This window comes from Stegostoma tigrinum, chromosome 12 (assembly GCF_030684315.1).
Source record: "Stegostoma tigrinum isolate sSteTig4 chromosome 12, sSteTig4.hap1, whole genome shotgun sequence".
In the NCBI taxonomy this organism is placed as follows: Eukaryota; Metazoa; Chordata; class Chondrichthyes; order Orectolobiformes; family Stegostomatidae; genus Stegostoma; species Stegostoma tigrinum.
Window position 1 is genome coordinate 41,885,049 of NC_081365.1, and position 26,988 is coordinate 41,912,036.

At 41.8% G+C, this 26,988-nt stretch overlaps 1 protein-coding gene across 1 annotated transcript in view; it reads left to right on the forward strand.

Moving 5' to 3' along the window:
• The window catches only part of slc35a5 (solute carrier family 35 member A5), a 36,544-nt gene that overhangs the window by 6,611 nt on the left and 2,945 nt on the right, over positions 1 to 26,988 (forward strand). Inside the window, exons 3-7 of the mRNA XM_048540412.2 lie at positions 2,691 to 2,837; positions 7,147 to 7,245; positions 12,192 to 12,325; positions 16,000 to 16,067; positions 24,734 to 25,517. Coding sequence (XP_048396369.1) covers positions 2,714 to 2,837; positions 7,147 to 7,245; positions 12,192 to 12,325; positions 16,000 to 16,067; positions 24,734 to 25,517 — 1,209 coding nt within the window. The 5' untranslated portion in view covers positions 2,691 to 2,713. The remainder of the gene's footprint in view (positions 1 to 2,690; positions 2,838 to 7,146; positions 7,246 to 12,191; positions 12,326 to 15,999; positions 16,068 to 24,733; positions 25,518 to 26,988) is intronic.

A 26,988-nucleotide genomic window follows, 5' to 3' on the forward strand; every position in this document is an offset into this window, starting at 1 on the left:
CCAGTCCAGGCAGCATCCTGGTAAACCTCCTCTGAACCCTCTCCAAAGCATCCACATCTTTCCTATAATAGGGCGCCCAGAACTGGACGCAGTATTCCAAGTGCGGTCTAACCAAAGCTTTATAGAGCTGCAACAAGATCTCACGACTCTTAAACTCAATCCCCCTGTTAATGAAAGCCAAAACACCATATGCTTTCTTAACAACCCTGTCCACTTGGGTGGCCATTTTAAGGGATCTATGTATCTGCACACCAAGATCCCTCTGTTCCTCCACGCTGCCAAGAATCCTATCCTTAATCCTGTACTCAGCTTTCAAATTCGACCTTCCAAAATGCATCACCTCGCATTTATCCAGGTTGAACTCCATCTGCCACCTCTCAGCCCATCTCTGCATCCTGTCAATGTCCCGCTGCAGCCTACAACAGCCCTCTACACTGTCAACGACACCTCCGACCTTTGTGTCGTCTGCAAACTTGCTGACCCATCCTTCAATCCCCTCATCCAAGTCATTAATAAAAATTACAAACAGTAGAGGCCCAAGGACAGAGCCCTGTGGAACCCCACTCACCACTGACTTCCAGGCAGAATATTTTCCTTCTACTACCACTCGCCGTCTTCTGTTGGCCAGCCAATTCTGTATCCAAGCAGCTAAGTTCCTCTGTGTCCCATTCCTCCTGACCTTCTGAATGAGCCTACCATGGGGAACCTTATCAAATGCCTTACTGAAGTCCATATACACCACATCCACAGCTCGACCCTCATCAACTTTTCTAGTCACATCCTCAAAAAACTCGATAAGGTTTGTAAGGCATGACCTACCCCTCACAAAGCCGTGTTGACTGTATTTGATCAAGCCATGCTCTTCCAGATGGTCATAAATCTTATCCCTCAGAATCCTTTCTAACACCTTGCAGACGACAGACGTGAGACTTACTGGTCTATAATTGCCGGGGATTTCCCTATTTCCTTTCTTGAAGAGAGGAATTACATTTGCCTCTCTCCAGTCCTCAGGTACGACTCCAGTGGAGAGCGAGGATGCAAAGATCTTCGCAAGTGGCGAAGCAATTGCACTTCTCGCTTCCCAAAGCAGCCGAGGACAAATCTGGTCCGGGCCTGGCGACTTGTCAATCTTAATGTTTGACAAAATTTTCAGCACATCAGCTTCCTCTATCTCTATCCATTCCAGCATGCACACCTGCTCTTCAAAGGTTTCATTCACTACAAAGTTCGTTTTTTTCGTAAAGACAGAAGCAAAAAACTCATTTAGGGCTTCCCCTACCTCCTCAGGCTCCACACACAAGTTCCCTGTGCTATCCCTGATCGGCCCTACTCTTTCTTTGATCATTCTCTTATTCCTCACGTAAGTGTAAAATGCCGTTGTGTTTTCCCGGATTCCTTCTGCCAAGCCTTTCTCGTGCCCCCTCCTGGCTCTCCTCAGACCATTTTTGAGCTCCTTCCTTGCCTGCATGTAATCCTCTCTAGCTGAACTTGACCCTAGCTTCCTCCACCTTATGTAAGCTACCTTCTTCCTTTTCATAAGAAGCTCCACTGCTCTCGTCATCCAAGGTTCCTTTATCTTACCCCTTCTTGCCTGTCTCAGAGGGACATATTTACTCATCACTCCCAACAACTGTTCCTTAAACAGTCTCCACATGTCTATAGTTCCCTTACCATGGAACAACTGCTCCCAGTCCATGCTTCCTAACTCATGTCTAATCGCATCATAGTTTCCTCTTCCCCAATTAAATATCCTCCCATTTTGCCTAATCCTCTCCTTCTCCATAGCTATGTAGAATGTGAGGCAGTTATGGCCACTATCACCAAAATGCTCTCCCACCACAAGATCTGATACCTGCCCTGGCTCGTTTCCGAGCACCAAGTCTAGAATGGCCTCTCCCCTCGTCGGCCTGTCAACGTACTGCGTTAGGAAACCCTCCTGAACGCACCTTACAAAAACAGCTCCATTCAAATCTTCTGCTCGAAGGAGGTTCCAATTATGTTGGAGTTTATATGGAGTTTTGGTTAGGCCACAGCTGAAGTACTGAGTATTGTTCTAGTTACCATACTGGTAGGAAGAATGCGATTGTGCGGGGTGGGGATTGGTGCAAAGGAGATTCACCAGGATGTTACCTGGAATGGAGCACTTCTACGAAGAGTGGCTGGATATTGAGAATGTTGAGGGGGACGTGATAGACCTGTATAGGATTGAGGAGAATAGATGGGAGAATTGAAAGCTGTTGTTCCCCTTCAGTTGAAGGGTGACTAACAAGGGGGCATGATTTTAAAGTGACAGGCAGGAGGTTTAGAGAGGATTTGAGGAAAAGTATTGTAACCCAGAAATGGTGGGGTGGAGGGGGATGAGGTGGAATGCACTGCCTGGGAGAGTACCTGAAGCAGGAAACTTCCCAATCTTTGGAAAGTACTTGATGAGCACTTGAAATGGCATAACATTGAAAGCTATGGGCCGAGTGTGGGACAGTGGGACTAATGTAGGTAGTAGTGTATTTGATGAGCTAAAAGGCTTGTTCTATACTGTTATTCTATGATGCTACAAGGAACTCAACTAAATGCTGTGATATTTCCAAATTTGCTTGAAAAACATTGGAATTGTACTATTATGATTTTATTGCATATTTTTGGCAGGTACTTTGGATCTCTAATTATTCTTCCTTGTGCAACTTTTTTGGCAGATGCTCAAGTACTGAAATTGGAAATGATTTCCAAACCCTTTGCTTCCTTTTGTTCCCGTTCAGTGGTGTATACAATAGTGCTGGGTGCACTGTACATCATACTTGGCTGCAGTCGGATTCTTCTAATGAAGCTTTCTGCTAATGAAGGTGCCAGTATTGTCCTTTGTTATTCTTTGCTCTGCACTAAATCACAAAAGCATTATATTATGAAATGTAATCTTCAGCATTTTATTTGTAGTCTGACAACAGTAGGTCATTTTGTTGTCATGCGCCTTGGTGTTTACAGGAACGGAATAGAAACATTTGTGTGAAGAGGAGGATACCTGGTAATAATGGAAATATGGAGGTTCTAAGTCAAAACATTATATTTAATTTTACTCAGCTTCCTGCCAGGCAACCTGGTGGGTTCAGAGGGCCACTTAATGTCCTCTGCCAATTTCTCAATTGTTCCTGCTGCTACGTGGGGAAGACAGTGGCAGAAGCCTATGACTCGGGATTACAGAAATAGATCCTGGAAATCGGCTGAAAATACAGAAGCCAGGAGGAATAGTGTCCCCTTGGCACATAAGGGGAGATGATAGGGCCATGTATTTTGGAGTGTTGCAATGAATAAAGAAGGACAAATTGAGGTAATGTGGGAATGAGGCTAGTCTGTGGAGGGAAGAAAAAGATTGCTGAACAGGTGGGTGTGATCAGACTAGCAATGAGAAAGAAGTTACAAATCTTATACTTGCAAAATTTCCTCCCTTCCTGCTGTTTTGACAACAAAGAAAAACACATGCTGCATTATTCTGACATTAAACTCTCAAGGAGTCATAGAGCAGGGAAACAGGCCCTTCAGTCCAACCAATCCATGCTGACCATATTCCCAAACTAAACCAGCCCCACCTCCCTATGCTTGGCCAATACCCCTCCAAATTTTTCTTATTCATGAACTTATCCAGAAGTCTTCTAAACGTTGTAACTGTACCTGCATCCTCCACTTGCTGTGGCAGTTCATTCCACACACAAACCACTCTGTGTAAAAAAAAAGAAAGTTGCCCCTCGTATTCTTTTTAAATCTTTCACGTCTCACCTTAAAACATATGGCCCCTAGTTTTGAACTCCCCCACCCTAGGGAAAAGACGCTGGTCATTCACCTTATCTATGCCCCTCATGATTTTACAAAACCTCAATAAGGTCACTCCTCAACTTCCTACGCTCCAGTGAAAGAAGTCCCAACCTTTCCAGTCGGATCTCAAACTCTCTACTCGTGGCAACAACCTGGTAAATCTTTACTGAGCCCTTTCCAGTTTAATAATATACCTTCTGTAACAGGGTGACCAGAACTGCCCTTGTATGAGCCTGCCACATAGGAATTTTTAAAAATTCACTCATGGGATTTAAGTGCAGTTGATTGGGCCAGTGTTTGTTTCTCTTTCCCAGTAGCCGTTCAGAAAGTGGTAGTGAGTTATCTGTTTGAACCTTGTCAATCCATTTGGTGTAGGTACACTCTCAACGCTGTTCAAGAGGGAATTCCAATATTTTGAAAACTTAGCAATAAATGTAATTTTGTGATATTACCCATGTCTGTTTTCTCTCTAACTATTATAAAGATGTTTTCCATTGTTGATCATTAACTCAACCTTTCATTGAGGAAGTCTTGTTTCCTTTTAGTAAGTCTATTTGAAGGAGACTTAATTCACACAGCTGTCTGGTGTTACATTATGGAGTTTGGTTAAATTGTGTGGGCCCGGTTAATAAAACTGTTTTTAAATACTAGTTGACATAAGATCTCAAATTGCATCTTTATAATGATGCCAGTTTATTTTTTTTATAGCAGCTAATTTTGCCAAAGTAATGTATTTACTTCATATAAGATCTAAAATTTCCACACTCAACAATTAATTATGGTCACCAACGTTAGATCTCCTTTGCTAAAATCATCACTTTAGTGCATATCTTAATGTGAAAGAAAACTAAGACTCTTTTGAGGCATTAATACTTCAGGCATTTGCTGGAACCTCTGATGAAAAGTCCCAGATGGTGAAGTGTGTGAAAGGGCAGAGCTGGGTAATGAAGCTGAAGTAAATTACTGTGATAGATAATAATGTTGACATTGATTTGTGTAGCTAGATATGCTCAGACAAAAATGCTTTCAGAAACAAAATTCTTTAGCAATTAGGATTGGTTTGTTACTTCCAATGTGGTTTTAGGAACAACTGATTGATGTCAAATCTTTTTGTTGCATTTTTGTGACTTAAGGCCTGGCTGCATTTAGCATAACTGTGTCAAAAAAAGCAGTTGTATTTTCTTCAAGTCAGTTTTGTTAAGACTGTTTGGAAAAAGGCATACGTTTTGTTAAATATAAAATTATGTTACATAATACTTACGTTACAGAAAGAAAGTTTGCGTGAGCGATACTCTAACATTACTGACAGAATGACTTCAATATTTATTGAACTAGATGCCTGTTGAAGGGGAGAGGAGTCATGTGGGGAGCCAAGAAGTACAGGTTAAATATATCTAATAACTAGACTCAAACAGCATTGTATTTTCAAAAACCTTTCTACCAATTTCTTACTTGACAGCCAACATAATAGATGGTTTGGAGTTTAAGATCGCCGGAGCATGATGTATTTGCAGAATGATTGACTGTAGTTTGGTCGGAGGCTGTGAGATGTAGGTAATGGGTGTGTGGCATGTGGCTGGAAGGGTTGGTGAGATTATGGTTAGGGTAAGATAGTTGTTGCAGCTGGGTAGAGTTTAGTTGCAGGGATTGCAACTATTTGGAAGCTGGTGATTGATGACTGGGAGAGGATCGAGGCTGGTGGATATCATGAAGGTGGGAGTTTGAACAAACCACGATAGAAGGAAATACACAACAGGCCAAGCAGCATCAGCAGAGCAGGAAAGCTGACGTTTCGGGCCTAGACCCTTCTTCATAAATCAGGGAGGGGAATGGGGTTCTGAAATAAATAGGGACCGAGCTTAGAGCATTACAGTGCAGTACAGGCCTTTCGGCCCTCGATGTTGCGCTGACCTGTGAAACCAAACTGAAGCTCATCTAACCAGCTTGGCCAGCTCTACAACTAGTTATTTCAGATTCTCCAGCATCTGCAGTTCCTACTATCCCAGAAGGAAATACTACTTCTTTTAGCCCCAAGCATTGTTGCAAACTTATTATACAATCCTTCATGATATCCTGTACCTGCCAGATTTCCTGAGATCAGGAAACTTGCTCAACATTACTTATGAATAGAAACCCAGTTAAAGTGAAAGCATGGTTTTTTAAAAAAAAATCAATGACCACTAGTTAACTTCCCACCCAACTCAAGTGTACTTGAGATAATAGGAACTGCAGATGCTGGAGAATCCGAGATAACAAGGTGTCGAGCTGGATGAACACAACAGGCCGAGCAGCATCTTAGAAGCAGGAAACCTGACGTTTCGGGCCTAGACCATTCATCAGAAAAGTGTATTTGTTCCATTGGGTATAGTTAGCCACTAGTAGCAGCTGAAAGCAATATTTGCAGAGACCTTAGAAGTCTTGGCCTGGAGCCATCTTGTGGCATGGAGATAGTGTCCCTGCCCTTGGACTGGGAGACCTAGGTTCAAGACCCACCTGCTCTAGACATTTGTAATAACATCTCTGAACAGGTTGGTAAGAAAAAAAAGAAGTTTGCGGCTTGGGCTGCTGTAATGCTACTGGTGTTCCTACTTCTGAGTTGGAAGACTGGGGTTCAAGTCCCACCTGATCCAGAGGTTTGTAACAACATCTCTGAACAGATTGATTATAAAATATCTGGAAGTCTGAGGCATGTTCAACTTAGTGTGTGATGCAATTCTCAAGGAGGGGAATTGAAATGCGGGTAGAGCCAGATATTCGCATAGCTTTAAGACCATAAGACATAGGAGTGGAAGAAGATAATGTATGGTTTAGAAAGGGTAGACGTTGGGAAGTTGTCTCCTTTAGGCAGGGAGACTAGGACCGGTGGGCACAGCCTTAGAATTAGAGGGGGGGTTAATTTAAAATGGAAATGAGGAGACATTTCTTCAGCCAGAGAGTGTTGGGCCTGTGGAATTCATTGCCACGGAGCGCAGTGGAGGCTGGGATGTTAGATGCCTTCAAGGCAGAGATCGATAAATTGTACAGCAAAATATAACTGCGAAATGGCATAAAGTATTGACCACCAATTTGTAGTAATTTCTTAATGTTTCTATGTTTACACTGGCTTAAAATAAACTATTACACAGTAAAGAAGAGCATTTTAGCAGGAACTAGCGAGATCTGTGTTTGAAATCTACCTCAAAACATGCAAGAACTACTTGTCCCTGGTGTTCATCTTTTATGGTTAACGGGAGATCTCGTGATTTCTTTTGAACAATACAATTTCTTGTGAAATTCTTGAAATTTAGAGCAGTTTTCTTGCTGTGCAGTCAGAGATATACTAAATTTTTAAATTATATTTCACAGAGAATAAATACGACTATCTACCGGCCACAGTGAATGCATGTGCAGAGACTGTAAAACTGATTTTTTGTAGCATTCTAGCAATACGGGTTTTGATACAAGGTGAGTTCAAAATATTACTCCTTATTGTTAGAGTTCTGAGCAATTTTCATCATTTGGCTTATTTTATGGTATCTAGAGAATGAAAGATTAAATTAATATCTTGTTTAATCAGTGATCATTATGCATCAGGTTGATTTGATTATCTTGTTTAGTAATGAGTGATGAAGGGTCCCAACCCGAAGTGTCGACTTTTCTGTTCCTCTGATGCTGTCTGACCTGTTGTGTTCCTCCATTTCCACACTGTATCAATGCTGGCTTCCAGCATCTGCAGTTCTTGCTATTTCCTGATAATGAATTGGCTTGTTTTGTACCGAAAGAGAAGGCATTTATAATAGAATCCCTACAGCGTGGAAACAGGCCCATCTACACCGACTCTCCGAGGAGCATCCCAACCAAACCCACCCCTGTACCCTCTCCCTGTAACTCTGCATTTCCCATGGCAATCCACTTAGCCTACTCACTCTAGACACTATGAGCAATTTAGCATGGCCAATCCACCTAGTCTGCACATGTTTGGACTGTGGGAGGAAACCGGAGCACCCAGAGAAAATCCACGCAGACATAAGGAGAATGTGTAAACTCGGCACAAATAGTTGCCCAAAGGTAGAATTGAACCTGGGTCTCTGGCGCTGTTAGGCTACCCACTGAGCCACCGTGCTGCCCTCAGTTGTATGTTATATTCTTAACAGCCGAAGTTGCAATATTCCAAAATAAAACCTACCAGAGGAATCATTATGGATGTTTGTCACAATTTAATTTATATAAATAAAATTGCTTTCTTGAAGGTTTTCACTATTATTAGTCCACATTATCTTAAAATGTTCCCTCCTATCCCTACTATTAAACTGGAACATTTTAGGATTAAGCTTTCTGTTCCTGAGTTGGGAGAGGACAAATGCAGGGATGGTGATGGTGGTGTCTGGGAATTTGTTTGTATGATATGATTTTGTGAGTATGACTGTGTCAGACCGCCCACACAACTCGCCCACAGCCGATGCCAATATCACTCCGCCCACAGCCAGCAGCTGCAGAGGTGTCAGCCACACTGACCCTGCCGAATCTTCACCATGCCCCAGACCACCCCCTGACTGAGGGCGAATGGTCAGTCCTCAGTAAGGGGCTCACCTTTGTTCCCCTCTACCCACACATCAACAAATACCGGCCACGTTTCGGTTAGCAATAAACAATTGCACCTCCCAGTCGCGAACCATTTCAACTCCCCCTCCCATTCCTTAGACGACATGTCCATCCTGGGCCTCCTGCAGTACCACAACGATGCCACCTGAAGGTTGCAGGAACAGAAACTCATATTCCACTTGGGAACCCTGCAGCCCAATGGTATCAGTCTAAATCTCCCCTCCCCCTCCACATCCTAAATCCAGCCCAGCTCGTCCCCGCCTCCCTAACCTGTTCTTCCTCTCACCTATCCCCTCCTCCCACCTCAAACTACACCCCCATTTCCTATCTACTAACCTCATCCTGCCCCCTTGACCTGTCCGTCCTCCCTGGACTGACCTATCTCCTCCCTACCTCCCCACCTACACTCACCTTTACTGGCTCCATCCCCGCCTCATTGACTTGTCTGTCTCCACTCCACCTATCTTCTCCTCTATCCATCTTTGATCAGCCTTCCCCCTCTCCCTATTTATTTCAGAACCCTCTTCCCCCTCCCCCATTTCTGATGAAGGGTCTAGGTCCGAAACGTCAGCTTTTGTGCTCCTAAGGTTCTGCTTGGCCGGCCGTGTTCATCCAGCTCCACATTTTGTTATCTCTGGTAACATAGGTCTTGTATTCAGGTTGGAATGCTAATTAACAATCTTTGAGATACCAATTCTTTCTTTTCATCAAGAAAGTGAATTGATAGTTTAAAGCATATCTTTTTAGGACCCAAGTTTCTGAACACATTTCTAGCCTTTGAAGACAGTCAGTCTAATCCAAAGTTAGCATTGGCCATTGTCAATGCCAATCAGTCTGGGTTCCCTCTAACTTTAATGTCAAATTGACCAGACCTGTCAGGAATATTTCAGAACAGGGTTTCTGTCCTCCTCCATTCTAAATGAAATTAAAGATACAGTCCCAAAAACATAAGTATGTATGAACCTCATTATTGTAACAACAGCACCAACTTTTGCAGAGCAGGATCAAAGGGCCAAATGGTCTCCTCATGCTCCTATTTTCTATGTTTAAATAACAATGTAACACTGAAAATACTGCTATTGATTCAGCAGTAATCAGTAGAAAAATGGCATCCCTGGAGTTGAATCATCACAACAGGTTGACTGATGTCACAACCTAAAATCTGCGTACATCAAACATGTGCTCTGCTCTGATTACCAATCAAAAATGGCATCTGGTGTACACCACCACAGAAATATGTGTGCAGATGCACTTTAGATGTGAAATGATATCTTTTGTGACAAGAAAGCAGGAATCATGAAACCAAATTTTGAAGCCACAATATTAACTACCTCTATATATAACCAAGTTTGGACAACCCAATTTGTACTATTATTTTTCAAGTAGCAAACTAGCCTCTGCAGTACAATCAAAACAAAACCCTGGAAATACCTCATCCCCCCCGGCTTGACCTCTCCGTCCTCCCCGGAGTGACCTATCCCCTCCCTACCCCTCCACCTACACCCACCTCTACTGGCTCCATCCCCGCCTCTTCTATGTCTGTCTCCTCTCCACCTATCTTCTCCGCTATCCATCTTCGATCTGCCTTCCCCCTCCCTATTTATTTCAGAACCCTCTCCCCCTCCTCCTTTCCTGATGAACAGTCTAGGCCCAAAGCGTCAGCTTTTGTGCTCCTAAAATGCTGCTTGGCCTGCTGTGTTCATCCAGCTCCACACTTTGTTATCTCAGACTGTTGCTTGACTTGTCTGTGGAACAGCTGTCACTAATTTGGCACTATCCCACACGTTAGTGAGGAGAAGCTGACAGGACTGGGCTTACTGTTGTCATTTCTGGTGCCAAGGTCAAAGCTTGGTGGTCCAATTTTTTAAATCATTTCTTTAGAATTTGTAGCACTTATTTTATATAAATGATTAACTTGCTAGGCTATTTCAAAGGGTATTTAACAGTCGCGCATGTTGCTCTGGGTCAGGAGTTCATGTAGTTCAGACAAGGTAAATATAAAAGATTTCCTACTCTAACGGATATCAGTGAACCAATTGGATTTTTAATGACAATCAATAATGGTCTCAGGATTGCCTATGGATTATCTTGTAATTTCAGATTTATTAATTAAATGAAAATATTTCCATGTGCCATAGTGGGATTCGAACATCAAGTTTTTTTTCCTTCATTCATGGGATGAGGGTGTCGCTGGCTGGGCAGCATTTATTGTCCATCCCTAATTGCCCCGAGGGCAGTTAAGAGTCAACCACATTGCTGTGGGTCTGGAATCAAATATAGGCCAGACCAGAATGGCAGTTTCCTTCCCTGGAAGTCATTAGTGAACCAGATGGGTTTTCCAACAATCGACAATGGATTCACTGTCACCGTTAGACTGATAATTCCAGACACTTATTGAAATCAAATTCCACCAGCTGCCATGGCGGGATTCGAACCCAGCTCCCCAGAACATTGTCCGGGTCTCTGGATTAATTGTTCAGCGATAATGCCACTTGGTCATCGCCCCAACCCTACCCCCACCCGAGAACACGGTTTGGACGTTCACAAATTGGACAATTCCTGTGAACCTGACTTTTAAAAATAGCCATCCGAGCTCCCCATTTGTAGTCCGGGATAGGTAGGCTGGATTGGAAATCAGGCGGGGTGTCCCAGGAAGAGCTGAAGAGGCTACCAGTTCCCAAGGCAGTTTGGGTGAAACCTTGCGTTGGGGCTGTAGCACTGTATATAGAAATGAGAATAAAATAATAAATATAAAATCTTGCTCCAGCAATCTCACTGCCCTCACTACTCCTTAATCCTATAACCCGTTCTCCGTGGACGCTCATACTCTGTCACACACTCATACCAACCTAGTGCCAAGTTCAATCAACCAACCTTTCCTCTTAATCTACCATGTCAACTCATCTAGTATTCATAAGTAGTCATGCATACTGAAATAAAAGTATGAAGTTTTATTACATAATGTTGTGCATTGCAAACTACACTGCAATGAGAAAGCACTGTCACTCATAAAAACAGGTTTTGACATTTCATGACAGGTTGACATGTCTGGACAGGTCAACACTTCTTGCCACATCTGGTCAGGATGTGAAATGTTGAATGATTCCAAAAAATGTATGTGACTTTTATGGAAAATCTGCACCACAATTAACAATTCCAGAGGCCCCTGACTTCTTTATTCTCAAAGGACCTCTGAACCATAATTAGTCCTGGGACCAGATCCACAGGGGTACATCAGCCCTCTGAAGCAGTATCTTGGCTATCCTGAAGAAATGCGCTGACAGCAATCCTGCTCTTGAGTGATCTGATCTCCACACTCCAAATTTCAGTCGCAAAATCTGATTAGAGTGGACCCAGCCAATCATTTAAATGGCCACTGCCTCTGCGAAACATGTATGCATGCAGTATGTACTGAATGCATGAACATTATAATTGTCTGGTTTGGGGATCAGACAGAGGATTCCCAATGTCTTCTGGTATTTTTGCCCTGATGGAGAGGCTCAGTGAAAATCTGGGCCTGAATCTCAGTTTTCCACCAATGCTGATTTAAAATTGAGAAAATTAGAAAATGGAGACCGAGTTGAAGTGACAAATATTTTATTTCAATTTTTATATACTCTTGCTTTGGGAAAGAGTTCAGTTATCCCAGCGTATGTTTGAGATCAAGAACTCACTGTGTGACAAACAGGCACATCTTAAGTGTATTTCTGCTCCAATAAGCTACTGTAGGAGAACACTGCATGTTAAATCTTAATTGTTTATCCTTATAAAATTCTTTTAAAAATTACTGATGCATTCATTCTTCTCAGAGGGACAGAAGTGCAAGGGTTTGGAATATTCTTCCTGTTGGAGTTGTCTTCAATTTATGAAATGGTCTGTTCCTGCGTTTCTCTACTTTGTGGATAATTTAATTGCCTTCTATGTTCTGGTCTACCTCCAGCCAGTAAGTATTTGTTTTAAAATGTCATTAGCACAAAAATGTGACCTCTTGCATTTTTAATGAAAATATGACCTGCTAAACATAGACTTCCTCACATTTACTGGAAACAAAGTAAGCTGTACCATCCAGAAATGCGTAGAAGAGCTCTCCTACCAGTGTCTGGTGGTCAGTTACCATATGGCTTATATAATGCTTTATCCTTGCTGCTCAGTGAGTCTTTGCCTACATTTCAACAGTGACTGATTGTCAAAAATACTTCAAGTTGAATTTTGTAAATGCTTTTTTCTATGAAGCAACTCCTTTTTCTCATTTTGTAAAATCTATTTTTAAAAAGTGCTTTGTAAATACAAATTGTATTTTTAGTTAGATATTTGACTTTGGTATCTTACATTTAACTTTAAAGTCCACCTGGATGAAAGGCTCTGTCTTCTGGCTGTTGTGACATTTCAAAAATGGGAAATAGATATCAGGGGTGCAATATTTGCCTTAACTAGCTACTTGAACTGAAATTGCTAGAGAAACTCAGCAGGACTGGAAGTGTGGCTGGAGAGAAAACAGAGTTAACACTTCAAGTCCAGTGACCTGTCTTCAGGACTTACCTAGCTACTAGTTAGTTGTAATGAAGACAGGAAAGTTGACATTACTTGTCTGAAGCTAGGGCTGAGACAGATTAGTCACAGTAGACAAAATTGATTTTTCAATTTCCCCACTCTAGCATCTTACATCATCTCAAATAGACAGTTTACACAAAAAAAAACACTTACCTCCTCTTGTTGCTCTTAGTTTATCCTACTCCAAATCCTCTCTAACCATCTACTGCCCTAAATTGTGTCTCAATCCTCAATACCTCAACCTGGCTTTCCACTCAGTTGTATTTCCTTTGCAGTACACTTTTCCCAACATCAGTGTAAACAGCGTGGAATGCCTCAGTTTTTAACACAACTGTTTTCTGTACAGCTTGCGTTTTCATAAACTTTTGTGTTAGCTTTATTGTATTTTGTTAGAGATGTGCTTCATCCCAATGACAATGAATGACTATTGCCAGATTTTGCTAATCATGCTGCATTGAGCATCTTTGAAGAAGGTCCAAGTATTACATTGAAACATATAGGGGAAGAAACATCATTAATTACATTTTGAAGGAGCATTAATCAAATGGTACCAAGTTGTTTTTAAAGTTAATTAATTCATGAGATGTGAATGTCATTGACTAGGTCAGCATCTATTTATAATTGCCCTTGAGAAGCAGATGGTGAGCTGTCTTCTTGAATCCCTGAAGTTTGCTTTGGTTGTTATGTCCAGCCATAGTGCTATTATGGAGGGAATTCCAGGATTTTATCCAGCTACACTGAAGGAACGACAATATATTTCCAGTTTGGATGGTGTGTGGCTTGGCAGGGAACCTGGGGATGTGGTTGCCACCTAAACATATCAAGCTTATGTTTTAAGGACTGTGTGCTTGTGCTGATATGTCAGTGAGTTTAGTGGAAATTTGAAGCCACAGAAAACACTTTACTGATTGTGTGCAATTCAGGTTAAAAACTTTGATCTGTGCCCAAAGCAGACTCTCTACTGTTTCATATTTAAGACTTTTACCTGCATGTTTATTCTTTTAATGAACTCCCAAGGCTCTTCCATCCCTACAGAGCTTTGTCCCACGTAAGCTATCCGTGATTCTTACACCGTCCCCTTCCTTCACTTCATCGTTGGCAGTCATGACTTTAGCTATCTGGGTTGTCTGCTGTTCGGATATGTACATGTGGAGATGTAGAGTTAGATCTAATTGTATACACGGAATAGAGGAAGGTCTGTTGATGCATGTTGCACTGGAATAATGTGCACAGCAGAATTGACTTGGGTCAAACCAGCACTTAGACCACATAGAGGTTAGTGATTCAGGAAGCCAGCTTGCTACCACCTACTTAAGGACATTTTGGAATGAGCACTCATTCTAGTCTTGCCAGTCATCATGAATCGTATAAATTTTTAAGAAAGCAGAATAATTGGTTGTCTGATCCAGGAAATGGAAATTTCAGCAACAATTTCACCTTGAATTATATATTTGAGAATTCAGTTGTCTCAGCTGCACAGGTAGGCAGTGTGAAGTGGTTTCATTACTAATTCTAATGTTTATCTCAGGAGTGTATAACAAACAAAAGAAAACGAGGAATAGAAATGTTTAAAAAATGGAAAAAGGTGAGAGATTATATTATGCAATGTAACATTAGAGTTTTTAATCAAATTGGAACTAAAGTTAGCAGATTGAAATAGAAAATACAGCAATGGTGGGAACGGACTTTAATATTATTCATTCCCTACTATCTTTATGCTGATTTTCCAGTGATAGGCCCCTCTTTCATTTTTCATTTTTTAAAATCAATTTTGGTTTGAAGCGGTGAACTGGGAAGTGAGAGCTAAACTTGACTTTTGGTCTGTGGATAACAGCTTATGTTAAAAGGAAAACAGATCAAACAAGCTTTTATTTGTTTGTGAGGCCAGGCCTGTAAGTTAACTGCAGGATGGTTTCAGATCAAAATTCTGCAGATACTTCACGACGAGGGAAGTTTGAACAGATACCAGAAGTTGGCTATTAATGAAGCCAGTACCTGGGAATTGGTTCCAGTAAGTCTGAAAAATACCTATTAACTCAAGCAGATGACAGGTGTTGAATGATAACTGGGACTTTGTGGATGAAATGGTCAATCTTTCAGGAATGGTCAAAGTTTGAATTGGGTTTTAGACTGAGTTTTCAGAAAAAAGAAGAATCTGGCTGTTGATGCTACAGCATTGAAAACTCACTGCCTAACCGCCTTTATAGCCCTTGGAAGCTCAAAGACTAGAAAGCCTGATTAGAAGTATTACTACATTTATCCAAATGAACTAAAAAGGTGGCCCTGATTGACACCTTCAGTAAAACAACTAAGAAACCATTGTCTATGCCTGTGAAACAATGCATCCAGAAAACTATTTAAGTAATCTGGCCAGTTCTGTTATTTACTTTTATTTATCTCTTAACTGTGTTAGTTCATCTGCCTCTTGTGTGAATGGAGCTGGAAACTATGGCAGTTGGTTTAAAATGTAGACCAATTTGATTATTTTCTTTCATTTTTGCTCAGCTTAAGTTCATGTATTTTTAATAAATCAGTATGAACTTTTGTTTAAGCTACAGACTCAATATTGAGAATTGATTATTCAAAATCTGGGATTGGTTATTTGAGAAGTCTGATTAGAAATCATCGGGGTCAATTTTGAGGGTCTTTGAAGGTTTTAATTGTTGCAAATACAGAGGCTGATTTGGTTCAGCTGCCTGTTTCCATGTAACCTCAGCTTGTCATTTAAATGATTTGAGAAAATCTTTTCCTGTTGAATGATTTCTGTGTTGCTTTTATTCCTATGTAACTATGAAATAATTTTATTCAGTGATTATAATTCTAGTGCAAATACTCAGTTGAAATTTTATGACATTTATCATTTTTGGATAAGTAACATCTTTAACTTTTTGATATTTTATGAACTATATACATAGGATTTAGAACTAGCTTTCATTCAAGCACTGTTATTTGGAAATGCTTGGCAAGGAATAATAGTTTATTTTAAAATACTGCAATTTGGTTTTATAATATTATGTGGGTTAGGCTCATGTTTTAATGGATAAATAATCTTTTTTGTGGTTTTAGGCGATGGCTGTCTTGTTGTCAAATTTTGTTATCATCACAACAGCTCTTCTGTTCAGGATTGTTCTAAAGTAAGTTATTTGAATAATTCATATAGTAATTTTCTAACCAAAAACGAGAGGTTACACATTTCCTTGAAGTAACACAGAAAATTAAAATCCGTATATACTGCGAAGAAGTTGCCCGAACGTGCACAAACCTTTGTCATAAGACTTCGTTAAACCCACTGTTGGCTTTCACTGGAACTAATCTAAAACCATAATTATTTATTTGTGCTAATCTAAAACCATAATTATTTATTTGTGCTAATCTAAAACCATAATTATTTATTTGTTGTGTTACACAGTTACTAACTCCACAGTAATTGGCATTGGTGGCTACAAGATCCAGAATGGAACAGATGAATTTGGTGTTGCAGTAATTTTGCTCCGTCCCTAACGTGAAATCCATTGCCTAACAGCAGCAATAACAACGTATGTTTATATAGGGCCTTTAACAGAATAAATTGTTCCACAGTCTTCTACTAAGTCACATAAGAAGATGCTAGGTGGAATGGTTAAAAGCTTGGTCAAAGAAGTATGTTTTAAATGATATCTTAAAGAAGGGAAAGCCAGGTAGAAGGGTTTAGAGAGAATTACAGAGTATGGGGCCTAGGTAATAAGGCATTAGTGAGCGAGAGATAACAAAGTGTGGAGCTGGATGAACACAGCAGGCCAAGCAGCATCTTAGGAGCACAAAAGCTGACATTTCGGGCCTAGACCCTTTGTCAGAAAAACTTTTTTCTGATGAAGGGCCTAGGCCCGAAACGTCAGCTTTTGTGCTCCTAAGATGCTGCTTGGCCTGCTGTATTTGTCCAACTCCACTCTTTGTTATCTCGGATTCTCCAGCATCTGCAGTTCCCATTATCTCTAGGCAGCAAGAGTTTGGTAGAGACTAAAAATGGTGACTTTTGTCACCATCGTATTTAATTGGAGAATACTTTTGGCTTCTCCAGTACTCGCAATATGGTAAGCAGTTTGATATAACAACAGTGAGAAATTAAAAGAGAGAAGCTGGTGAATTAGGGTAGGATCCCGTCGGGGAACATGGAAACTTACACAGTGCTTTCGGATGATGTCATTGAGGTGCAGCCAGTGGATGAGAAGTAGAAGAGAGCCAAGGATTAATCCTTAGAACCGTGAGAGCTAATGGTGATGTTTTACAAAATTATTTGTTGGGATCTGTGTCACTGGCTGAGCCAGCATTTATTGCCGATTATTAATTGCCCTTGAGAAGGTGATGGTGAGCTGCCTTCCTGAATCACTGCAGTCCATTTGCTGTAGGTATACCCACGTTGTTGTTTGAAAGGGAATTTCAGGATTTAGACTGAGGAATAATGAAGGAATATAGGACCAAGTCAGGGTAGCTTGGAGGGGAACTTGTAGGTAGTGATGTTCCCATGCTGCTGCCATCCTTCTGAGGGGTATAAATCTCAGATTTAGAAGATGCCTTGGCGAGGTCCTGCAGTGCCTATGAGAAATAGTACACATTGCTGCCACTGTGCGTTAGTTGTAAAGGGAGTGAATGTGGAAGTTGATGGATAATGTACTAAGTAAGATGCTTTGTCTTGGATGGTGTCAAGCCTTGAATGTTGAAGCTGCACCCATCCAGGCAGGTGGAAAGTATAATGATATTCATGACTTATAGATGTTTGACAGATATTGGAGAGGGAGGAAGTGAGTTATTCGATGCAGAACTCATTTCCTTTGAGCTGTTTTACAAGCTACAGCATTTGGATAGCTGGTCCAATTCAGTTTCTGATCAATTATGGAATTCAGTGATGGTAATGCTATTGAACATCAAGGAATGACTCTGCAGAAATGCCCTGGGACCAAGATGATTGACCATCAATAAGTGCAACAGTCTTCCTTGGTCTAGGTTTAACTCCAACCAATGGAGAGCTTTTCTGATGGTTTGACTCACATTTTGCTAGGGCCGTTGATGCCACCCTGGGGACAGTTACTCTCATCTCCTGTCTGGAATTCAGCTTGTTTACCCATGTTTATACTCACACTGTAATAAGGACAGGTAGTGAAGGGTCTTGGCTGGACCCAAACTGATCAGTAGTGAGCTAGATATAGCTGAGCAAGTGCCACTCAAAAGCATTGTGGTGACTTTGCCCTGCGCTTTGCTGATGATCGGGAGTAGAGTGATTGAGTGGTGAATTGTCCTGTTAGATTTGTCCTTTTTTTGTGGAAAGGAAAGTTTCCACGTTGCCAGGTAGATGGTGGTGTTACAGCTGTACAGCAACAACTTGGCTAGGGGCACAGCCTGCATTCCCTATAATTTTCTTAAGTGCTGCATGGGCCTCCAAGGCATGCTGACTCTTGTCCCTGTGCACAGAACACAGGAGAGACTGCATGCATGCAGCTGCACAGCTTAGAGGGAAAGTTGGGCACAGCTAGTTCTGGAGCACATGTCTTCAGTGATATTCCCAGAATATTGTCAACACTCTTTGCAGTGTCTAGATCTTTCAACTATCTTGATGTGTCATGGAATGATCTGAATTGGCTAAAGACTGATATCTGTGATGCTGGGGTCATGAAGTTACAATTTGTGGTTAAATATAGTTCCATTGCTGCTGATGGCCCACTGCACCTCATGGACGCTCAGTTTCGAGTTGCTAGATGTGTCTGAAATTTGTCACATTTTGCAAGATGGAGGGTATCCTTAATTTGAAGGTGGATATTCATCGCCATACTCACTATGCATTTGTCATTCCTGCCAGTCTTGACATGCACAGTTTTATCTGCAGCGGGTAGATTGAGGATGAGATTAAGTAATATTTTCCCCTTGATACTCTCATCACCTGCCACAGACCCAGTCTGTCAGAGCTCTGGTATCAGTGGTGCTACCAGTTCACTTTTGATCATGGACAATGAAGTCACCCACCAAGTGTACATTGTGTGTTCTTGCTCTTCCAAATGTCACATATCGTGGAGCAGTACTGATTCATCAGCCAAGAAGGGAGCAGTAGATAACAATTGGCAGGACACTTCTTGTGGATGTTTGATTTGATACTATAGCCAGTGCTGAGGACTCCCAGGGCCACCCCCTTCTAACTGTGCACCACTACGTCATCATCGCTGGTGGATCTGATCCGATACTCAGCGATAATGGTGTCTGGGACATACACTCTCAGAATCATAACTTACATGTCAAGACGGTAGCAGATTTGCCAACTTTAGGTACATTTAAGTCGTCATTGGACAAGCATATGGACATACATGGAATAGTGGAGGTTAGATGGGCTTGAGATCAGTATGACAGGTCGGCACAACATTGAGGGCCGAAGGGCCTGTACTGTGCTGTAATGTTCTATGTTTAATGTTCTATGTTCTATCGGACTGCTTGCAGTTTTGGCATCTCAGAGTTTATTGTTGTTTCTGTTGCCTAGATTGATATCTATGGTTGGCCCAGATTCATTTAGTGCTTTAAACATTGTAGTGATATTGATACAACTGATTTGATTTGTGTCTGGAATCGCATATAGTCCAGACCAGATAGGGATGACAGGTTTCCAACCCTTAGGGACATTAGTGAGCTAGATGGGTTTTTATGATAATTAACAGTGATTGCATGGTTGCCACAGCATTAGCATCAGGCTCTACATTACTAGCCCAGTGACATTCAGCAAAGGACACTGATGACACTGATTGGCAGGTGTGGCAAAGATTTACATCGGTGCAGTCACTGCAATTACCACTACCAAACAGGATGTTTTGTAGGAAGTGTTGTCAAGGGATGGCCTCCAAAGAGTAGTCAGGAGCTGAAGCACAAGACATACCAGATGATAGAAGAGGTTTGTAAGAAAGGCAGAGTTATGGTGATCATGGGAGGTTTCAATATGAAGGTGGAATGGGAAAATCAGGTTGGTAGTGGATTGCAAGAAAACAAATTTATGGAATGTCTATGAAATGGCTGTTTGGAGCAGCTTGTGGTGGAGCCCTCTCGGGAACAGGCAATAATGGATTTAGTGTTGTGTAGTGAGGCAGACTTGATAAGGGAGCTTAAAGTGAAGGAACCCTTAACAAGCAGTGATCACAATATGATTGAATTTAGTCTGCAATTTGAGAGGGAGAAGATCGAATCAGAGGTAATGGTATTACAACTGAATAAAAACAACGACAGAGGTATGAAGGAGGACCTGGGCAGAATTGACTGGGAGAGGAGCCTAGCAGGAGAGACAGTGGAACAGCAATGGCAGGAATTTCTAGGAGTAATTCTAGAGACACAGCAAAATTTCATCCCTAGGAAAAAGAAGCATGGCTGACTAGGGAAGCCAGGGATAGCATGAAAGCATATACTGTGGCAAAGGGGAATGGGAAACCAGAGGATTGGGAAGCTTGCAAAGACCAAGAGAGGGCAACAAAAAAAAAATAGGGAGGGAGAACATTAAAATTGAGGGTAAGCCAGCCAGTCATATAAAGGGGGACTATAAGAATTTCTTTAGATATGTAAAGAGCAAAAGTGGACTTTGCACCACTGGGAAATAAAACTGGAGAGATAGTAGTGGGGAACAAGGAAATGGCTGAGGAACTGAGTAATTACTTTGTCAGTCTTCACAGTGGAAGACACAAGTAATATCTCAAAAATTCGAGAGAGCCAGGGACAGAGCTGAGTATGGTGGCCATCACTAAGGAAAAGGTGCTGGAAAAACTGAATGGCCTGAAGGTGGATAAATGACCAAGACCAGATGGACTATAACCCAGAGCTCTTAAGGATATAGCTGAAGAGATAGTAGAGGCGTTCGTGGTGATCTTTCAGGAATTTCTAGAGTTAGGGAGGGTCCCACAGGACTGGAAAATTGCTAACATGACACCCCTATTTAAAAAGGGATTAAGGCAAAAGACCGAAAATTACAGGCTGATTAGCCTAACCTTCGTCGTGGGTAAGATTATGAGAGTCCATTGTGAAGGATGAGATTTCTGAATACTTGGTAGTTTGTAGTAAACTAGGGCAAAGTCAGCGTGGCTTCATCAAGGAGAGGTCATCCCTGACAAATGTGTTAGAATCCTTTGAGGAAATAATGAGCAGGTTAGATGAAGCAGAGCCAATAGATGTTATCTACCTGGGCTTCAAGAAGGCCTTTGACAAGGTGCCACGCAGGAGGCTGCTGAATAAGATAAGGGCCCATGGTGTTAGAGGCAAAGTACTAGGATGGATAGAAGATTGGCTGTCTGGCAGAAAACAGGGAGTGAGGTTAAAAGACTCTTTCTTAGGATGGGAGCTGGTGACAGAGTGTTCCACAAGGATCAGTATTGGGACCGCATCTTCTCACTTTGTACATTAATGATCTAGGTGAAGGAGCACCACCCACGCCCTCCACCTCCTCCAGAACTTCCAATTCCCCAGTCCTCAACACCTCATCTTTACCATGGATGTCCAGTCCCTATACACCTGCATTCCCATACAGATGCCCTAAAGGCATCCGCTTTTTCTTGTCCCGCAGACCCAACCAGTTCCCCTCCACTGGCACCCTCATCCGCGTAGCCAAACTCGTCCTCACCCTTAACAACTTCTCTTTCAACTCCTCCTACTTCCTACAGACAGAGCGGTTGGTCATGGGTACCGGCATGGGCTCAAACTATGCCTGCCTCTTTGTAGGTTATGTGGAACAATCCCTCTTCCACAACTACACAGGCCCTAAACCCCACCCTTTTCACTGTTACATTGATGGCTGTATCGGCGCTGCTTCGTGCTTCTGCACAGCGCTCGAACAGTTCATCCATTTCACCAACACCTTCCATCCCAACCTAAAGTTCACCTGGACTATCTCTAATCCCCCTCTCTCCTTCCTGGACCTCTCTGTCTCCATCTCCGACAACCACCTAGAAACCGATATCCATTTCAAGCCCACCGACGCCCACAGCTACCTGGAATACACCTCCTCCCACCCACCTTCCTGCAAAAGTGCCATCCCTTATTCCCAATTCCTTCGCCTCTACCACATCTTCTCCCAGGATGAGGCATTCCACCCACGTACATCTCTGATGTCCTTGATTTCAAGGACCGCAACTCTCCACCACCACTCCCCCCCCACCCCACCCCACCACCACCACCACCTCCTCTTCCCCCCCCCTCCCCCCCCCCAACCAGTGGTCAAGAACGCCCTAAACCGTGTCTCCCACATTTCCCGCAACTCATCCCTCACACCCCCTCCCCGCAATAACAACCAAAACAGAATCCCCCTCGACCTCATGTACCATCCCACCAACCTCTGGATCCAACACATCATCCTCCAACATTTGCAATCCGACTCCCACCACCAAAGACATTTTTCCCTCCCCACCCTTATCTGCTTTCCAGAGGGACCACTTTCTCCATGACTACCTTGTCTGTTCCACACTCCCCTCTACCTCCATCACACCTGGCACTTTTCCCTGCAACGGCTGGAAGTGCTACATTTGCCCCTACACCTCCCATATCACCCCCATCCCAGACCCCAAGAAGACATTCCACATCAAGCAAATGTTCACCTGCGCATCTGCTAACGTGGTATACTGCATCCGCTGTTCCCGTTGTGGCCTCCTCTACATCGGGGAAACCAGAGGGAGACTTGGGGACCACTTTGCAGAACACCTACGCTCGGTTCGCACTAAACAACTGCACCTCCCAGTCACTAACCATTTCAAGTTCCCCTCCCATTCCTCCGATGACATGTCCATCTTGGACCTCCTGCAATGCCACAACGATGCCACCTGAAGGCTGCAGGAATAGTAACTCATTCCGCCTGGGAACCCTGCAACCCAATGGTATCAATGTGGATTTCACAAGCTTCAAAATCTCCCCTCCTCCTACCACATCACAAAACCAGCCCACCTATTCCCTCCTCCCACCTCAAGCCCCACCCCCATCTCCTACCTCCTAACCTCATCCCGCCCCCTAGACCTGTCTGTCCTCCCTGGACTGACCTATCTCCTCTCTAACTCCCCACCTACACTCACCTTTACTGGCTCCATCCATGCCTCTTTGACCTGTCTGTCTCCTCTCTGCCTCCCCCTCTCTCCCTATTCATTTCAGAACCACCCCACCCCCATTTCTGATGAAGGGTCTAGGCCCGAAACGTCAGCTTTCCTGCTTCTCTGATGCTGCTTGGCCTGCTGTGTTCATCCAGCTCTACACTTTGTTATCTCAGACTATCCTGCAAAATGTTTTCAATAGAAAAACAAACTGGATGCACTGTAAAACAGTATCACTCTGAGTTTATGCATAGTTCAGTTAATCAATGTCAAAAATTGGTTTCTGAAGGCTGCAATATTTCCATATTAAACAAGGGTATGTTATTTTATCTCCTGTGGCTACTGTGCTGTTACAAACAACACTTTAAATAGTGTTTGTTATTGTTTGTTAGTGAACCAATAATTCTGAAGAATATTGTTATGTTACTTGCTTGAAGAAAGATCCTGGGACACGGGATCTGGTTGTAAATTGACCAAATCGATTTAGTACTAAATTAATTTTGTATTACTAAAATCACTTTTCCTCACCCCAGAATTCTGTTGAGAAATCAGTGCAAAACAATTTTTTAAATATTTTGAGTAAATAGAAAATCAAAAAACTATGCACTTTATAAGCCATTTCAACAAAGTAGATTTGTGGACTCCAAGCTTGGTAGAAGGATTAATTTTTACATTTAACTCTTCAAGGAATTAATACAAGATAAAATATAGAACTTTAGTAATAAGAATGAATGTTTACTTAATATTTGGTAAATAGCATTGTGACATTGAGTTTATAAAGTGTCTACCCATTATAAAATAATAGTTGATTGCAGTAAGTTCATTTGAAGAGTTAAAAATCTAATCCACCAGTTTTATTGTTTTGAATGGTCTGAAGTTCTCTTCATATTCTATCACCTCAGCACATTTATTCTATGGTTTTTATTATGACTGCTGATGTTAAAAGTGAAACTCGGTGCAGAGCTAGAAGACTGGTTCCATAAGATAATCTTAAGTGTTCCCTGAATTTGATTTGAGTAACCTTGCAAGGCATGCACCGTTTTAACTGTGTGCACTGGTACTCATAATCCCTTATAATTTGTATTTATGAAGTACATTTTTAAAGTATCTTTTATGGATGCATCACTTGTGCTGTTACTTACATAATTTTGAGACTTGATTCGGTTCAGTTGGTTGGTTGGCTGGTTTGTGATGCAGAGTGACACCAACAGTGTAAGTTCAGTTACTTACTTGCTGAAGTTACCGTAAAGGATTCTCTTTTGTAACCTTTCCCCTCACCCTAGGCATGATGACACTCTGGTTGAACCACCACCAGTCATCTCTCTCTAATGAGAAAACAGCCCAGAGGTCTGATAAAACTGTGATGACTTTACTACCCCCTGCTTATGCAAGTCAGGTCATGCATTTTTGCTCTGCTCCCATAGTGAGTTATTGTATTCGCAAGAATCTAACATTGTATTGTGTAGGTGCCTTTCCAGCTCCCTGAAATCGTTCTGGAGTCTTTTAAAAATGTACTTGCTTAACAAATGGCAATTTTTGTCAAGAGTTATGCTAAACTGGCTGTATTAAAACAAATTGTTAAGTTGTAAATTCTGGTGTTTTTTATGGTAAAAGTATTTTGCTTTTGGAGATAGTTTTGTGAGACTAAATGGCTCTCCACATCCCTTCATTATGTTCTTTCATCCATATCATGCAAACTAAACATGTAATAATAATGTGCTTCTGTCTTCCAATAGGCGGCGCCTGTCTTCAGTGCAGTGGGCATCACTCGTGATTTTATTCCTTTCCATCGTAGCTCTCGTAGCAGGGACTGGAGTAACCCAAAATGTGACAAAGGACACATTCAATCACAGCATACACTTCAATGCTTCAAATAGCTGCATTCCATTTGTTATATCGCCGGATAAAAATATACAGCACCAGTTGGAGATCAATTCCACAACGATTTCATTACCGGCTTCGAAATGGAACATCAGTTCACTAAAAAGTTTTAACCTTGGATTTGGCCATCTCTTTATAATTATTCAGTGTTTTATCTCTTCCATGGCTAACATTTATAATGAGAAAATGTTGAAAGAAGGCAATCAGCTGACTGAAAGTATTTTTATCCAGAATAGTAAACTGTACATTTTTGGAGTTATATTTAATAGCTTGCTATTGCTACTTCAATCTAAATCCCGTGCCCACATCCAAAACTGTGGCTTCTTCTATGGACACAATATGTTTTCTGTGGCTTTAATTTTTATTACTGCTGCCTTTGGATTATCTGTGGCTTTTATTTTGAAATTCAAAGACAATATGTTTCATGTCCTCACTGCCCAAATAATAACAGTTGTTATTACTGCAGTATCCATCTTTACATTTGATTTTACACCTTCCTTGAGCTTCTTCTTAGAAGTACCAGTGGTATTCCTGACAATATTTATATACAATGCCAGCAGGATCAATGACCCTGCATACATGCTGCAACAAGAGAGACTCAAGGTTATAAATGGTGAACTTCTAGAACGTTCCAGCGGGGTAAGTAGTCCCCAAGTTCAGTAGCAGAAAGTAATTGCAAAAAAAACATTCACCACTGCAGGAGGCCCAGGATGGACATGTTGACGGCAGTTGGAGATGAAGACGTCGAGGGAGGGTAGACATGTCAATCCTGGGCCTCCTGCAGTACCACAATGATGCCCCCTGAAGGTTGCAGGAACAGCATCTCATATTCCGCTTCGGAACCCTGCAGCCCAATGGCATCGATGTGGATTTCACAAGCTTCCAAATCTCCCCATCCTCTACCGCATCCTAAAACCAGCCTAGCTTTTCCCCACCTCCCTAACCTGTTTTTCCTCTCACCCATCCCCTCCTCCCACCTCAAGCCACACTCCGATTTCATACTTATTAACCTCATCCCGCCCCCTTGACCTGTCAGTCCTCCCTGGATTGACCTATCTCCTCTCTACCTCCCCGCCTAGACTCACCTTTACTGGCTCCATCCCCGCCTCTTTGATTTGCCTGTTTCCTCTCCACCTATCTTCGCCTCTGTTTATCTTTGATCTGCCTCCCCCTCTCTCCCTATTTATTTCAGAACCCCCTTCCCCTCCCCCATTTCTGATGAAGGCTCTAAGCCCGAAATGTCAGCTTTCCTGCTCCAAAGATGCTGCTTGGCCTGCTGTGTTCATTGAGTTTTACACATTGTTATCTCGGATTCTCCAGCATCTACAGTTCCTATTATCTCTGATACAAACTTAGAAATTTGTTCACTTTCATGTTACTGTTGATGATTTACAGTGTGAAGTTAAAAAGAGGTATTTGCATGCAAATTGATATGTGGGCTGAAGATGCACGTATTTTATGCAGTCATTGTCAATTTGGTTTTTTGAGTTTTTATGTACTTTTTTTGGTCAGTGTTCTATTTCAATGATGAACTGATAAACTGATAAATTGAATCAGATAAAAAGTAAGGTGCCATCTTATGACACTGTCATAAAAGAAAGTGAAATCAAAACAAGTCCACTCTCATCAGTTTTGGGTATTTAATTATGAAAGCTTACAGGTCACAAAGAAAAAAATCCTGTAAATGATGTCAGTTTGAAATTCGAACAGCGAATACAAGAAATATGCACCAAGACATTTGGAATGTATAGGGAGTCTACAGGTTGAAGGTTTCTCCTTTAGATTCCACTCCTTTTTCCTTATATATCTTAATTTCTCAATTTTTCTTCACATTTTTCTAATAGTTACAAATCTTCTATCCCTGACAATTTTCTACTAAGTGCTGCAATTCATTAAATCCATTAATGTCCTTTATGATTGAATTATCTGTTATTTCCCTATGCCACATTCCTTTCTCAGCTATAGTTGCTTATCTTTTATTTGCTATTTCTAATGAAGGGTTTTACCAGAAACATTAACCTGACTTGTTTTACATTGATGCGGGCTAAGCTGTTTCACATTTTGAAGATTTTATATTTTCCTTTGTGTTTCATGAGTGAAACCACAGGCA